The 17,122-nt window shown below is 44.6% G+C and overlaps 1 protein-coding gene across 1 annotated transcript in view; it reads left to right on the top strand.

Moving 5' to 3' along the window:
* The window catches only part of cadm3 (cell adhesion molecule 3), a 70,459-nt gene that overhangs the window by 40,402 nt on the left and 12,935 nt on the right, over positions 1-17,122 (top strand). The window contains exons 4-6 of the mRNA XM_071921587.1: positions 4,581-4,733; positions 9,021-9,158; positions 16,906-17,076. Coding sequence (XP_071777688.1) covers positions 4,581-4,733; positions 9,021-9,158; positions 16,906-17,076 — 462 coding nt within the window. The remainder of the gene's footprint in view (positions 1-4,580; positions 4,734-9,020; positions 9,159-16,905; positions 17,077-17,122) is intronic.

The following is a 17,122-nucleotide window of genomic DNA, read 5'->3' as shown; positions in this document are numbered from 1 at the left end:
GCGACATGTGGGGGAGAGAGAAGTAAAGAGAGAGAAAGAAGAAGGAGAGAAAGAGTCTCTTTGGATAAGAGTCTCAGCTAAATGCCTGAAATGCAAAAAAATGAGAGAGAGGGAATGGGAAGGAGAAAAATGGAGAGAGAGAGAGAGAGAGAAAAGGGAAGAGAGAGAGAGGCCTGAGCGATAGATAGAGAGAAAGAGAGAGGGGGAAGGAAAGGGGAGGGAGGGGAGCGAAGAAGAGAGAGAAAGATGGGAAAGAGGAATGGGCGAAGGAGAAAGAGGGGTGGATGGGGAGAAAAGTGTAGGGAGAGAGAGGGAGGAGGGAGAGGTGGGATGCAGGTTCAGGATGAGCGAGTGAGGGAGATAAAGAGAGCGAGAATGAGCGAGGGAGATAGACGGGGAGAGAGAGAGCGAGAGAGAAAGAGAGAGAGAGTGGAAAATCAGGGAAGAAATTTGGGTGAAAAAGCGTAAGGAGTAAGACGCAGAAAAAAGGAATGTACTCTATGTACAGTGTGTGTGTGTGTGTGTGTGTGTGTGTGTGTGTGTGTGTGTGTCGAGAGAATTCCCCTCTCCTGAGTGCCTTAAGTTGAAAGAGCATGGGAGAGATGGAGGGAGGAGGAAGAGGAGGAGGAGGAGGAGGAGGATGAAGAATAGTCTAAAATAGCTGCTGTGACCAGATCAACAGTTGGACCTTTAGGGAGTATCTTGTCTCAGGCCAAGCCGCAGAGCAGCACCACTGTCTCGCCACACACACACACACACACACACACACCACACACACACACTCACAAAACATTTGTACACTGATAAGCACACCCTACACTCGGTATGTAATGAGCATACACACACACATTCTCCGTCACCATTATCTCCACTGCAAGCCCTCCTTATACCACTTGGAAATACTTCACACACACGCACACACACACACACCCCACCCAGCCACCCAGCCACCCACACACACACCCCCTCTCCATTAATCCAGTTTATCTCAATACTAAGAAATTCATTACATCCCTTCCACCACAGTAACAAAAGCCAAACAGCAGTGGTGACCTATTGGCAGACTATTTATGTCGCCCACAACGTTGGCTAAACAGCGCGAGGCACATGTACTATTTTCAGGGGCGTCCCGATCAATACGGGCCCGTAACTAGATATCGTATCGTTTTTTTTTTTTGGAAAATCCATCGCACCTCCGCTCGCAAACAGTATTCATCGTAATGAAAAAAGAAAGAACCAAAAAGAAAAAAAAAAAAAAAAAAAAGCCCCCAGTCAGAACAGATTGGAAATGGGAAGAGATAGAGAAAACGAAAAAGAAGAAGAAGAAGAAGAAAGAGAGAGAGAGAGGTAGATTGAGAAGAGATGAGGGGAAAGAGAATTAAGGAGACTGATAGTTGAGTGCAGGGTCCAGAGGGCATGGATGTGTGTGTGTGTGTGTGTGTGTGTGTGTGTGTGTGTGTGTGTGTGTTTGGGGTGTGTGTGTGTGTTGATGGACACACACACCCTCACACACACATCCACCCACACAGAGAGGGGAGCTCATGAAGACAAATGTAGTGACCTTGCTTAGTGATAAAGCATGAAGATAAAGTAGTGTTGGATGAAATACTGAAAAATACTGAGAGAAACAGGAGGAGAGAGGGAGAGAGAGAGAGAGATGGGGGGTTAGAGATACACAGGCAAACAGACAGGTGGGGAGATAGAGAGAGAGAGACGGGGAGATAGATAGTGAGACAGATAGAAAGACAAGGAGATAGGGAGTCAGGTAGACAGGCAAAGACAGGGAGACAAACACTTAGCCTACTTGGATAGGCCCACAAAATCCTCCCTACTGTTCAGAGTATCCAGAAAGGCTAAATGGCTTATAGAAGACTTTCAGGTGATGTAACACACCCAGTGGCGGCCATATTGGAGGTCCTCCTAAATGTACAACTTGGCTGCCTCAACAGAATTGAGAAAACGTGGTCAATTTCTGTGCTGTTTTTGACTCGAGTCACATGACTTGGACTCGAGTCACACTTTTTATTGCTTGAGACTTGACTTGATGCATGAAGAAAAGACTTGAGGCTTGACTTGGGTTCTGGTGACTTGGGACTTGACTCTGACTTGTACTTTGATGACTTGAAAAGGTTTCTAGTCTTGACTTGAGATCTTGTGTTTGTGTAAATGACTTGGATTGAAAGTGATGAGATTTGTTCCACCAGACGACTAAATTTAAATTCTGTTTTCTGAATTTGTATGGAATGATTGAATTTATTGAAGTTGAAACTTGATTATAGTGACTGTAGAAATCAAACTCATGATGCTCTTACCAAGTTTTTATCCTATTAAAACTATATTGCATTGAAAAGTCCTAGATATTTAGACTTGAGACTTGACATTAATGACATGGACTTGACTTGGTAATCTAATCTAATCTCTAATCTAATCTAATCTTGGTAATTTAGACTTGGGACTTGACGAGACTTGTGCCTCAAGACTTGAGACTGACTTGGGACTTGAGCAAAGTTGACTTGGTCACACCTCAGCTGGAAACTTGATAATTTCCCCACTGATATATATGGTCGATTTTGTGTTTAGATTATCTCAGCTCCGTCGCTAGCAGCTCTTGTATTAAACACATCTGAGTTTTGCACTAGCTAACGTTTCTGGGAGAAGCAAACTGTAGCGCTAGTAGTGGCTAGTAGTTGCACGTTAATGTTAGCATCAGGTGCTTCGCTAAAATTAGCCTACTGGCTAGTTAGCTAGCTAATAGGCCTAATGCCTAAAAACAGCTGTTTGTTTAGGTTAATTTAGCTGACTCAAAGTGTTTCAGACTAGGGACTAGGACCAGAGGGACAAGGACTAAAGACAAGATAGCAACCTAAAGAGAACATATTAACCTCAAGTAACCTAAAACAACATTGAATTTGGAAGCAAAATCCACCTCTATCAGACTTTTACTTATAATGTTAAGTAGCTTATTGATTCTGATCGATCTTTTTTCAGGTATCTCCATTTTTCTAGCCTGATTGTTTATATATTTAGCCATTATTTGCACAGAGCCAATTCTCCAGTGGGCCTCCACGATGGCGCCAGAAAATGGTTGCTAGGAGATTCGTGAGGCAACTGCAAAGCCTTTACAGAGAGACAGATGGAGAGATAGTCAGACAGACAGATAGATAGATAGATAGACAGGCAGATAGGGAGGCAGGGAGACAGACAGCAATCACACTGCACAAACACCGTAGAGGTCAATGCTATCACGGAAATGAACGGTTGTTTCGTAGCATTTCATCATCATCATCTATCTCGCTCGCTCTCTCTCTCTCTTTCTTCTTCTCTTTCTCTCTCTCTGTCTCTTTCATGGCTGAAATTCTCATTGATGACAAAGCCATTAATGTCTCTCTCTTCTTCCTCCCCCCTCCCTCTTCTTCTTCCTCTTCCTCCTCCTCCTCCACCCGTCCCTCACTGTCTCTCCCTTATTCTCTTTGCTGTTTATTTTCCTCTCCTGTTTTTCTCCTCTCTCTTTCTTTCCCTCTCCTCTTGTCTCTCACTCTCAATTTGCGTCTCCTCTCTCTCTTTATCCCCTCTTTGTCTGTCTTTGTCTCTCGCTCACACTCACATCTCGGCTATTTTTTCCTCCTCTCTCACCTCGTATCTTCATCACTCCTCCTCCCCCTCCTCCTCCTCCTCTCTTCCTCTTACATCATTCTCTCTCTTAACACCTCTCCCCCTCCTGCTCTCCTTACCTTTTTCTCTCCCAAACCTCCCCCACTCCCCATTTTAATTCTGTTCACCGTCTTCCTCCCTTTCTTCCTCTCTTCTCTCATTTCTTTATCCGTCCTTACCTCCACCCATCTCCTCCTTCTCCCCTCTTACCCCCTCTTTCTCCCCTTCAACCGCTTTCTTTCTGTCCCTTCCTCCTTCTCCCTCCTTACCTCCAATTTCTCCTCCCCTCATCTTTCCCTCCTTTCTCCCCTCTTCCTCCCTCTTCCACCTTCTCCAACTTTTCGCCATCTCTCACCCCCCCTCCCTCGTTTTTCCTCCCTCCTCTGTTTCTCCTCTTCCCCCATTTCTCTGCTCTCTCTCCCCATCTGTCTCCCTCTTTCGCTCGCCTTCTCTTTCTTCCTCATCCTCTCAATCTTTTCGCCCCTCCACCTCCTTCTTTCTCTCCCCCTTTTCTCCTTCCCCCTCCTTTTTTTCTCTCCCTCCTCCACCCCTTCTCCCCCGCCCATTCCTCTTTCACCTGCCTCCTTTTTCTTCACACCTTCCCTCATCTATCTTCCCTTTCTCCCCTCTTTCTTCGCCTCCTCTCTCCTATTTATTCCCTCTCTACCTCCTCTTTTTCCCCTACCTCCCCTTCATCTTCCCTCCCTCTTTCTCATCCCTCCCTCATATTTCTCCCTCCTCCGCCTTTTTCACCTCCTACTTTCTCTCCCTGCCTCCCTCATCTTTCTCCACACTTCCCCTCCTCTTTCTCCCTCTTTCCTCCCTCCCTACCTCCTGTTTCTCCTCCCCTATCCCTTCTACCTCCATCTTTCTCTCCCTCCTCTTCTCCTCCCCCCCTCGTCCTCTTCCTCCTCCTCTTCCTCCTCCAGCGCTGAGGGATAACCGCATCCAGCTGCACCGCTCGACGTCCACCGAGCTCTCCATCACCATCGCCGAAGTGCAGCTGTCCGACGAGGGCGAGTACACCTGCTCCATCTTCACCATGCCGGTCCGCACCGCCCGAGCCACCGTCACCGTGCTAGGTGGGTCACGCACACACACACACACACACATGCAAAAAAACACACACTCACGTGGAGAGGATGCAAGGGCGGGGGGCGTGTGTGGAAATGGGGGGGAAATCAGTCATCCTGTATTTACCAAAACAGAGGTTGTAAGCTTTCCAGACCTTGTGTTAAAATAAACCCTGGACTGTCGCTATATTTGCAACCAACTGTCAAGCAAATTTTCACGTTAACTTTTTTCATGTCACAAAAAAAAAGAAAAAGCAAGTCAGGTGCGTTTCCAACAGCTGGCTTGAAGTGAATAAATAGGTTTTTGTGGATGTCAGAAAAACACATACACACAACCCTAAACACAAGGGGAAGAGTGGGAGTTTTATTCTTCTCTCCTTTTCTTTATCTTTTAGTAAGGCTAATCCTAATCTACCTATTTCTTGACCTTCCTGGAAGCAGGATCCGTCTCTGTGAGGCCCTTCCCAAATCTTTCTTCCACTTTTTTCCCCCCCCTCCTAATAAGGTTGAAGTTTTTCCTTGTTCTCATTGAGGGTGTAAGGTTGGGCGATGTCATTTTTCATTTATAGTGTGAAACCGTGGGCGTGCGGACGGAGCCCTTTGAGACCGGAGCTGTGATTAAAGGCTGTACAGTTTAGCTTGACTTGACTAGTCCAGTGTAATTTCTTTCCCAAACCTGTACGCTGCTATGGTTACAAGCTAAACCCTGTTTGGACAAGAGCACTTAAGAGGACAGTGTAGTTGTAGTTGAAGATGCTTCTAATCAGTTTCTATTAGACCTTTTTCTACTGTGCCAACCTTTGTGAAGTCCAGTTGAAGGTTATAACCTCATATAACTCTGTGTAGAAATGAACTGCCTCCATTCATCCTCTTTGAGACTATTGCCTCTGTGTGATGCTTCCCTCTCCGTTGCAGCCTGCAATAAATTGCGGTCATCCTGTCAGCGGTGTGTGTGTGCGCCTGTTTATTGATTGGATATTGAGGTAATCGACTTAGGACCCCAAAGAGTCTTCAAGAATTGATTTTTATTAGCCCAATTGTTATTGTTTTCCAGTGGCAGCTAATTCTAGCCATATTTCATGGTTTCATCTGAAGATGAGAACAAAGCAATGCACTTGGCAATATTGTAATACACCAACTAATGGCCATAGAACTGCAATGGAGACTTATACATGGGAGAGACAGCTGGTCTGATATTCCTGGGAGTTTGCGGTGGATATATTTATAGCCAACATTTCAGGACGTCCAAAGCAACTTTTAAATTGCTGTGTAATGAAACTGAACCATTCTTTGGGCCAATCATGCCACGCCTACATCAATATTTATTCAACAAATGAGTTTACATCACTGTTTTTTTTTTTGCATAATTTCTTTAATTGACAAAAAAAAAATCAGCTCTGCTTAAAAGCTTTTTTGTGATATCGAGGACTTTTTCATCAAATTTTGCCATTTCCGTTCAGCTTTTCTAATTCAATACATCATAATTTGCCAAAAAATACTTGGATGGAAACCCAGCTACAGAAGGTTCCGCCTAGTTCTCTTGGAAAACGTGCTCATCAAAGACCGCAGATGTTAAAATATTGGATATTTGGGGTGTGGCAGATTGGACTAGTGACTGGAATGGCCGTCCTGTAACCGTAAGGACACAGGTTTGATCCCCCAAAATGCCCGGTGTGTGTCCGTCAACAGCTGTGTTACCTGTGGAAGTGTTATTAAGTGAGTCATTATGTTGATCTGTTATCTTAATGCTTTGGCAATATTGTCATGCCAGTAAAGTCCATAGACTAGACATAGAATAGAATTGAACAAACCACTATTCACTCACTGTAAATTGCTTTGGACAATAGCTGAATCATCAGCTGAAATGTTAATGCAATGTTATCGAGTGAATGTGTGTGTGGAAGGGAGGAGGGAAGTGAGTCTGTAGATGTGTGTGTGTGTGTGTGTGTGTGTGTGTGTGTGGAAGCAAGGGTGAAGGCAAGGCTACTTTTGCTCTTCAAAATTCATATTAACCTGAGTCCCTCTTCCATATATCTCCCAATTTTTCTGTAATTGTGATTCAAGCATTTTCTTCTGCAGTAATTGACAGCTGTGACACTGTATTCCACATTTAATAAATATTTCATGACCCCTGAGAGGGAGCCAAACCATTAAAAATGTATGGTAAAATGTCTAAAACACATGGAGCCCTATGGGAAAATCAGGCAAAGATACCCAGTTTTGGTACGACGATTATGGTGTGTGTGTGTGTGTGTGTGTGTTTTACCCTTGTTTTGACGTGTGCAAATGACTGACAGACACACACAGACACAAACATACACATGCACACAACTGCTGAGGATAGTCGGTGGTAAGTGGTTGTGTGTCTATTAGTGTGTGTGTGTGTGTGTGTGTGTGTGTGTGTGTGTGTGTGTGTGTGTGTGTGTTAAGATGTGGCTGCGGCAGGCCTCGCTGCTCTCTCCTGAGCTAAGCAGAGAATAATTTATAATGGCTTCATTCTTTTTTATTCTCCTTGTAGAGGAAAGGGTCTCGACAGGGCTTCTCAAGCCAATTCTATATGTGCAATATTATTCCCTCATTAATATTCAATGCTACTTTACTGCCAGTGAGCTTCCGCACACAGTGCAGTACATCAAATAGTGCTACATTAAAAATTGACCGCATTTTTATTTTTTTCCCCGCACTATTTGATCTATACCTTGGTTAGTTCAGTGCACTTTAAATTAGTTCGATCTATCTATCTGTCTGTCTGTTTATCTATCTATCTATCTATCTATCTATCTATCTATATATCTATCTATCTATCTCTCTATCTATCTATGTATCTATCTATCCTAAAATCTCTCTCTCTGTTGCTCTTTACCTATCTTTCCATCCCTCTTCCTGTCATCCCTCCATCCCTGAATACTTGTATTTTTTGTAATTTTTTGGCATGGAAATTTAAACATAACGACTACTGACACAAATTCTCGGCAATTTCAATCCAAATAAATTGGAATCAGTCATCTTCCTGTCATTCCTCCATCCCTCCACCCCTTAGCCTCCCCTATCCCTCTTTAACTTTCTCTCCAACTCTCTTTCTCGCTCTCTCGCTCTATTACTGCTTTCACATTGTGGTGGTATGTGGTAGACCAGCAAATCGGATGCTCATCGTTTTCAATAGTAGAATGACAGTAAATTCCACCAACGCTGGGGAAAAGTGCCGCCCACGGCGCCTGCGGAGGCCTGTTTCTGCTCCTGCTCCCGCTCTTCTTCTCTTCTCTTCCAATCAAGTTAAAATAGTAATTAAACAAACTGTTTCTTCTCCTGGTTGACCGTTTCGGAGTCTGGAAAAACTTTTCGGGGAGAAAAAGTTGCACTGTCAACTTTGGTTGACGTTACATTTGGTTTGGTTGAGCCCTTCCAATTCCCTGCTTGGTTTCCTATTCACTCATTTTATGAATTATGTTAAATCTTTTTTTGCAAAATATAAGCTATTAGACATTTTGAAATGAAATGAAATATTGAGAATGAATTATTTAACAGATCAGTTTTTATTGGATGAACGCACTTGGACTGGTCGAACCTCTTGTTTATCAAAATCCTCACAACAAGAAGGCAGTTTTCCATTGCAGTTGACTGACCAATCCCGCGATGCCGACTATAGCTACAGTTCATGTTTCCATCGAACTGTCAAGTGAATATTAGGCAAACTTTTGAACTGTTGCAAAAAAGAGAATTAATTGATATTGGGCAAGTTGTTATTGTTCTTTAGTGTCAGTTAATGTTCGCCGTATGTCATGGTATTGCATGAAGATGAAAAAGTCAAGCATTTGGTAAAACTCTAATACACCAACTGATGGTAATACAACCATGATGGGATATTTCTGGGAGGTCGTGGTAGACAGACAGATATTTTACAGACATTTCAGAACGTCCAAAGCCTCTTTTGAACTGTTGCACAATGAATTTAAACCATTCTCTGGGCTGATGGTGGCAAGCCGACATCATTATTTACTCCCCAAATGTGTTTCCATTACTATTTATCGCATAATTTCTTTAGACCAAAATATTTCTATTTCAAGCCAGTGTAAAAAATGAACGTTTTTTGCAATATTGAGGATGTTGTATCAGATTTTCCCTTTCAGCTTTTCTAATTCAATACATCACAATTCACAAAAAATACTTGGATGGAAATCAAGCTAGTGGCTTTTTTTTTGTGAATGCAGCATGAAACTTTTTTCTCTCTCTCTCTCTCTCTCTCTCTCTCTCTCTCTCTCTCTCTCTCTCTAACTCTATGTGTCTCTCTCTCTCTAGGTGTGCCAGGTAAACCTCAGATCTCGGGCTATGAGGATGCGGTGCAGGAGGGGGGCAAAGTCACCCTGACCTGCACCAGCGCCGGCAGCAAACCCCCCGCCAGGCTGCGCTGGTACCGTGGAGACCAGGAGCTGCAAGGTGAGTGTGTGAATGTGTGTGTGTGTGTGTGTGTGTGTGTGTGTGTTGGGGGTGGGTTGGTAAAATATGTGGATGTGGCTCTGTTGTTGTTCACTTGCTGGGTCTGTGTGTGTGAGAATGGGGTGCATGGGTGTGGTTGTGAGTGTGTGTGTGAGAGAGAATGCTCTACGTGTGTGTGTGTGTGTGTGTGTGTGTGTGTGTGTGTGTGTGTACATCATATTTGTGTGTGTGTGAGTATGTGTGTGTAGGGATGCAAGGGTGTTGTTTTGCCTGTGTGCATGTGTGTGTGTGTGTTTGTGTGGGTGTGCATGTCTGTGTGTGTGTGTGTGTGTGTGTAAGAGAATACATTGTGTGTGTGTGTGTGTGTGTGTGCGTGTGTCCTGTGTTTGTCCATGCATGAATTTGTGAGTGGATGTGCATATTGTCTGTGTGTGTGTGTGTGTGTGTGTGATCATGCAGTGTATGTGTGTACATTTACGCATGCATGCATTTGTGTGAAGGTGTGCACATCCTGTGTATGTGTGTGTGCGTGTGTGCCTGTGTGTGTGTGTGTGTGTGAGAATCCTGCATGTGTGTGCGTGTGTATGTTGGATCATGCTGTGTGTATTGTGTCCTTGTCACTTTGCCTGCTGTCTCTCCCTGTGTCCTAAACCTGTGCGTGCATATGTGCGTGTGCAAGTGTGAGGACATGCTGCGTGTGTGTATGGAGTGCGGGAACACGCCGAGTGTGTGTGTGTGTATGTGTGTGTGTGTGTGTGTTTGTGTGTACTTCTTTCCTTTCCTTTCATTCTTTCCCTGCATGTCTCTTCATGTATACTGATCCAGAACATTTTTGTCTATGCGTGTGTACATATATCTAGGAACTGAACCTGTGTGTGTGTTTGTCTCTGTGTGTGTGTGTGTGTGTGTGTGTGTGCGCGTGCGTGCGCCCACCCTTAGAGCTGCAACACATCTGCAACTGGGAGTGACACAACAGAGAGCGAGAGATAGCGTGGGTTGGATCTAGCCGGGGATAACGACAGAATCCAGCAATAAAAGGCAGGGCGGAGGAGAGGATGAAGGGATGAGGTCGAACAGAGAAACACAGATAGAGGGAAAGCATTGCGCGAGGTCAGATTGACTGGTCTTTTGTTACAGATAAACGGAAGAAATGAGGGGGATAGACAGAGGAAGAGAGAGAGGGGGAGCGAGCGGGGAGAGTAGAGGATGTTGTGAGGACAGATTGAGTGGCTTTTTGTTACAGATAAAGTGAACAACAGGGAGGCGATTGGCAGTCTCTGTCTCACACCGCCGGCGTTGTTAGCGCTCGTGTTTCTCCAAATTAAGACCACGTTTCCCATAAACCCTGTCGCTTCTCGTCGCAAGGAGGACGCCGCTTCCTCAGAGGTTTTCTGTTTCGCTTTAGTGAGGAGGAAAAACATACTTTCCCATCGGCCTTTCGCTCCTTCCATCATCTGCCGTTGCCAGGAACTGAAAGCTTTAGCTCAGTTTGCTCTGGAGGAACAGCGCCCTCTCTTCCTGTTTTGTGCCGTAAAGCGATCCAGCAGGTTTCCCGCCAAATCCGATCCGGTGGCTCGCAATAATGCTCTCGAGTGTTGTCGTCATTTCGGGGCTTTCAGATTATATCCGTATCCATTTTTGTTCTTGGCGAAAATGAATGGGATTTTTGGATCCTGTTTGCCAATCGTTCTATTCTTAAAATGGGTGAAGTAATGTAAGTAGAAATGACATACGACAAAGTTATTATGTATTTTAACACGTTACTGAATTTTTAAAAACTATTTTGCTAAAAACCATGGGGCGATGTCGCGTTCTCCTCGCTTCACAACACCATGAAATGGTATGCTAAGCTAAGTATGGCTAGCGATTTTTTTTTTTACTTTTTTCATTGCAGCTTTAAAATGGATAATAGAGGAAGTCTCGAAAGCGAAAGTAATCAATATTCGCATTGGATATAGTTAATAATGGGAATCATTTTACTCTATTTACCCTTATTATGTCACTCTTGACAGGTCTGTGTAAACTGCAGTGTAGAGGCCGAGTGAGACTGCCAATCTTTTCAGCAATGGTTTCATTTGTTTACGTTTAAATGTTTAAAATTAATGTGGTAATGATTTACTGATGTTAAAATGCTACACATAGCATCTTTAATGCAGAATTGCTATTGTTTTATCTTGAAGCCTTGGCAATATTGTATCCACTGAAATTATGAATTGAACTGAACTGAATGGAAGGAATGAAGGGGGGATATAAAGAAAGGGAGGAGGGGTGGGGGGGGGGGAGCTGCCTTAGGACAGATTATCTGGTCTTTTTGTTACAGATGAACTGAAAAAGGCAGAAGGAGGGAGGGAGGGAGGAGTGTAGAGGTTGTTGCTTCCAGACAGATTGGCTGGCTTTTTGTTAAAGATAAATGGAAAACAGTAGAAGCATAGAGAGAGACAGACAGAGAGAGAGAGAGGGGGAGAGAGAGGGGGAGAGAGAGGGAGGGAGGGAGGGAGGAAGAGAGAGTGGGAGAGGTTTAGGGAGAGAGAGAGAGAGAGAGAGAGAGAGAGAGAGAGAGAGATTTGTAGGAGATCAACTCTGTGTGACAGATTGTGTGTTCGAGGCCTCGCCCAGCCGTCCTGACATCGCACCACACCAATCAGTCATTGTTGGGTCCGCGCACACACACACACACACACACACACACACACACACACACACACACACTCACACTCACTCACCGCAACACACACACACACACAAATCATATCCTCCCACATTCACAAACACTGTGCTACACGGATCTTAATCACACGCACGCACACACACACACACACACACACACACACACACAGAGGGTGCTCATCTCCGGCTAGATAGCGGAAGAGCACCACGGGTCAGTCTGCTATTATTACAGCCTCTCATTCAGGCAGTTGTAGTCTGTCTGTGTGTGTGTGTGTGTGTGTGTGTATGTGTGTGTGTGTGTGTTAGAGAGATGAGCCCATAGACTGCTACTCACCATTGCTTCTTTGACAGCCTCACTGACAGCTAGAGGAGAGAGAGAGAGAGAGGGAGAGAGAGAAGGAGACGAGGGAACGAGAGCGACACAGACGCAAAGAGAGAGAGAGAGAGCGAAAGAGGAGAGAGAGAGAGAGAGAGAGAGAGGGAGAGAGAGAGAAGGAGACGAGGGAACGAGAGCGACACAGACGCAAAGAGAGAGAGAGAGAGCGAAAGAGAGAGAAGGAGAGAGAGAGGGAGGGAGAGAAATAGAGAGAAACGCCTTGTATCAAGAAAGTGACAGTGAAGGCCTGCCGAGAAAACAGAGAACAGAGAGGGTGTGAGTGAACGAGCGAGACAGTGTGTGTCTGTGTGTGTGTATGTGAGTGTGTGTGTGTGCATAAAAATAGATAGAGCAACTGTGAGGATACTGAGAGAGCGATGGAAGCTGCAAAGAGGCGACGGGAGAGAAACTGAGAGAGAACGAGAGAGAGAGGAGAGAGGAGAGAGAGCGAAGAGAGGAATTAAGAAAACCAAAGAAGAAGAAGGAGCGAGGCGGCTTTTTTTGGCGGCTGAGAGGGAGCGCAGGACCGGGGGGAGAGGATGAAGGAGGGAGGAGGTCCAGTTGTAAAGGAGAAGGGGGACGGGAGCGCAACAGGAGAGAGGGAGAGAACAGGGGGAGGAAGGAGCGAAGAAGGCTGACGAAACGGAGAGAAAAATCCGGAAAGAGGATTTAGATAGAGGGAGAGAGAGAGGGAGAGAGACGAGGGGAGACAGAGAGAGAGAGAGGGAGAGGGGAGTGGTAATTGAGAAGAATGAAAGGCTAAAAGCTTTGAAGACTGTATTAGTTGTACTGTGTGAAAGGGCTATGGATCATTTAGTGACATCGATGTATTGGATTGGGGATAATGGGGATTTATGGTGGCACTTAAGGCCATACCGGGTGAATACCAGTCCAAATTGTCATAATGCGGGGCGAGGGGCGGAGGGTGAAGGCTACATGAGGGGTGTGTCCGTGTCTAGCGCTGTAATGTAAGTGACTGGCAGAAATAGATACAGAATAGACAGCGAGAGAGAGAGAGAGAGAGAGAGAGAGGAGGAGGAGGAGGAGGAGAATATGCCTCGGTGGCGTTGCTCACACGCGGCCCGGTAATCCAGTAACAGGACTAATTAACTGTGTTTCCAAATTAGATGACCTCACATGAACGCTCAAATCGGACTTGACCGCCTTCACCGGCCGTAATCCCACTTAAGCTTCAAAGTGATGATTGTTTTGATTATTTTTAACCTTCGTTTTTTTTGTTTTGTTTTTGCCGAGCGTGCATGCATGTTTTTTCCAGCATCGCTTCGTATTCGGTTGCTTTTCACCCCTCGGAGCTGCCCAGTCTTCTGCTTTTAGCAACTGAGCAAGTTTGGAGTTAAAGTCACAATGAAACAGCATTTTTGAGAGCATCTTGTTTTCCCTTAATGTGATGCATTTCCCGTTGAAACGGGATATTGGGGGCGGGGCATAACGCAGGGGAGGGATCATTCGAAAGTGTGAGCCAATGGGAGATCAGTTAGGGAGAGAAAGAAGAGGCAAAGATCTGTGATGATTTTATTGGTTGGAATCTTTATGTCGCCTCCTGGTTGATGAAGTCACTGCTAAAGATTTTCTGTTTTCCAGGAAGTAAAAGTGAGATTTTCATATAAAAACACAATAAAATAAATTCTTCTCATTTTTTTTTGGCATGGCTTTAGGAAAGCAAATGATCCACTTTGCTTCCCCACTCTTTCCCAGCCAGTTTTAGGGAATCAAACTCAAGTCTCTTAAAGCCCCAAACACACTGGGTGACGTGATAATTGCTGCATCCAGTTGTTTCATACTCCCACTAATTAGATTTTTTTATGGCAGACTGCACGCTTGAGATTTGAAGTATCTGCAGCACTGGCATCCGCAGCTCATCATCACCACCCATGGGTACCACCATCACTATCACTGCCATCAGGGATGTGGCGTTTACCACCTTTTTATTTGGGGAATAAAGTTCACCCACCTTTTTTTTTTTTAGGTTGGTATCATAATGACGTAAATTCATAATATACATCATAGTAAGTGGTATCAAACTGATGGAAGTTATATGAGGATAGGGGCTTTAAAAGAAAAAAGCATATATTAGCAGTTTTCAGAAAATATAATTAGATTTTGCTTATATTGGTGGATGTTTGCTTTATAATAATCACAGACTAGAGGCCATAATTTACCCATGTTTTTATATTCGACTACATTTCTGGTGACTATATCATATTTTCTGTTCTATGACCTATTCTACAGTCTGTTTCTTATATTCAGAGACCAGCTTATCCACCAGCTAGACTGTATAGTGTTCATATTTTGATCAAAAACAATTGCATGTGTTTGATAATATACATAACTGACGCTTTCAGTGCTTTCCTCCCTTTTATATGGGCGTTTTTTTTCTTGCACCTCCTCAAAGTTAATCCACTGAAGGATCCTGGCCACTTTTCAGTCAGATTTTGTTGTCGCTTTGGATGCAGCAGCCAACACGCAAACCCAGCCTGATTATCTGAATATGAACTGAGAGAAATGTGAATTATGTGTAAATGCTGCTGGAAAAAAACCCACATAAACTCTTATTTTTTGTTTATGAATTGAAAGTTAATATGCTTATGAGTTTCATAACCCCTGGGCCCTAAAAACGTATCAAAAACCAATTGTATTATTTCAAAATAATCTATGAGCGTCAATAAGAAAACAAACAAACGCTCTTCTTCATTTCCAGATCTGTTTTTTTTTTTCTTTTTTTGAGATTTGTAGTGTTCATCACAGGCCGTATACTCTCTCTCTCTGTATGTGTGTGTGTGTGTGTGTGTGTGTGTGTGTGTGGTAGATAGTGAGACAGCGGGAAATAGTCCTTTGAGTGGCGTAGGATTATTGAAATGCACCTGGAAAGTAAACTAATTTTCCCTGCAGGTCAGAGGACTGGTTATGGTAATAAAAAGAGAGATGTCATTAGATTCAGTGGCATTTGAAGAGTTCTCTTGGGGGGAGGTGTGTGTGTGTGTGTGTGTGTGTGTGGTGGGAGGAGGGGGGTCTGTCTGTAATATGTCTGTGTGAGTGTCTGTGTGTTTGTGTGTGTGTGTGTGTGTGTTTTCCAATCTGCCTGCCTGCCACTATCTCTGTCTCAGCGCTCCTGTGTGTATATGTTATTCATGAGCTTGACCTACATGCGCCCATGCCTGTGTGTGTGTTGTGTGTGTTGTGTGTGTGTGTGTGTGTGTGTATCACTCCGGTGCAGGAGAAAGTGATAAGGCCCCTGATCCGGTTTCCAGAATTCACTAGCCACTTTCACTGCCTGACCACCCAGCTTGATGTTTTACAATAGAGTCAGATCTCCAGACGATGGGTGGTTTCCTGCAAGAGTCGGCAAATTTACTCGCCAGAAATTTACCAGAATCTGGTTGTTGGCTGGTGCTCATTTCCCAGCCTGGTGCCACCCATGCTGAAAATGTTTGACTCACACATACTACTGTAAGGTGCTAGGGACAAAAGCGGCATCAACAACAACACAATGTGTACTCACAACGAGCAAAAGAACAGAAACAGAGATGGGAAAGACACGTTAAAACAGAAAACTGTTACGGTTAAGCAGGTTATTGGCATGTGATTTGTGAAATGGGAATGTTCACTCGCTAAATTATCGGTTTAGTTTGCAGCCATTGTGCGTAATTTTGCCTCTCAGTTTGTCACTGATCTCTGCAGCTTCAATCGCCTCGCGAAAACAGCCGTTTCAGTCCTCTGTTGATCCATAATCCATAAGAGCAGATGCGTTTACGTGGTTTCACTTGCCATTTGATGCTTTTAGTGTATTGAATCGGTTGTTCTGTTTACTCCAAACAAACTGCTGTTGCTGCTGCTGCTGCTGCTGGAAACGTAAAACGCATCACTTCCTGTGTGCCAGAAGATTTTTTCCCGGGAAAGACCTACCAGATGGTGTTTAGAGCAGCAAATGTAAAAGCTTTAATGAACTGTATATACGTCGAATCACTATTGGATTATATAAGTTGGCAATAGAGAGTGGCAAAACAGACATTTATTTTTATGAAAATGTTGCAGATCATTACTAGGCAAGATTTTTATGTACAAATACACCCATTTCATCTGCATGAATCACAAATTGCGGCTAATTTAGACCCTGTACATTCACCCTATTTGCCCAAATGAAATTCAGATGTCGGGTATGGGCAGTTCTCCGCCCTCGGGAAGTGGTGAATCGGAGCTTAAGAGCAAAATGCAAACTGTCAGCCGGCGAGCGCTCCATTCAGAGAAAGCTGGACTCACCAACGTTAGATCTCTCTCCTCTCTCGTCTCTTTGGTATAAAGCATCACAGACCGGACAGGTTTCTAAACATGAGTGTGCTGTGTGCAGTTCGTCTGCGTCACATTACATCATTCCTGAGTATTGAAGTTCAGACTTTTCAAACAGTTACCTCTTTGCCATTTTGAGCTGCCAATGTGCGAGGTTTGCTGAGTGCAGCTTTAAGAAATCGGGGGGATTTTGAGTCGGTACAGTTCAGTAATATAAAACCACCTGAACCTAGATAACCTTTGAAAACTCTCCTTTTTCTGTGCGTTTTATGTGAAATTTATTTTTCTGTACTGGACTTTGCTAGTCCCTGGTTAAGATGCAAACACCTAACTCTCCACTACCCCCTCCACCCCATCCCTCGTCTTCCCATCCCTCTCGTCCCTCTCGTCCCACCGCAGGGCGCCCGGACGTGGTGGAATCCGTCCCAGGCGATCCCACCTACAGGGTCAGCAGCGAGCTCACCCTGGAGGTGAGCCGTGACGACGACAACGCCCTCGTCACCTGCGCCGTCGACCATCCCTCGCTCGCCCCGGGGGACAAGAGGAGCGAGCAGCCTCTGCGGGTGCTCTGTGAGTCGACTGGGATCCGGGCGGAGCTATGGGGAAGGGGGCTGAG

The sequence above is a fragment of the Centroberyx gerrardi genome, chromosome 13 (genome assembly GCF_048128805.1).
Source record: "Centroberyx gerrardi isolate f3 chromosome 13, fCenGer3.hap1.cur.20231027, whole genome shotgun sequence".
Taxonomy (NCBI): domain Eukaryota; kingdom Metazoa; phylum Chordata; class Actinopteri; order Beryciformes; family Berycidae; genus Centroberyx; species Centroberyx gerrardi.
The sequence above is the reverse complement of the archived record's forward strand: the minus strand, read 5'-3'. Positions and strand labels throughout refer to the sequence as shown.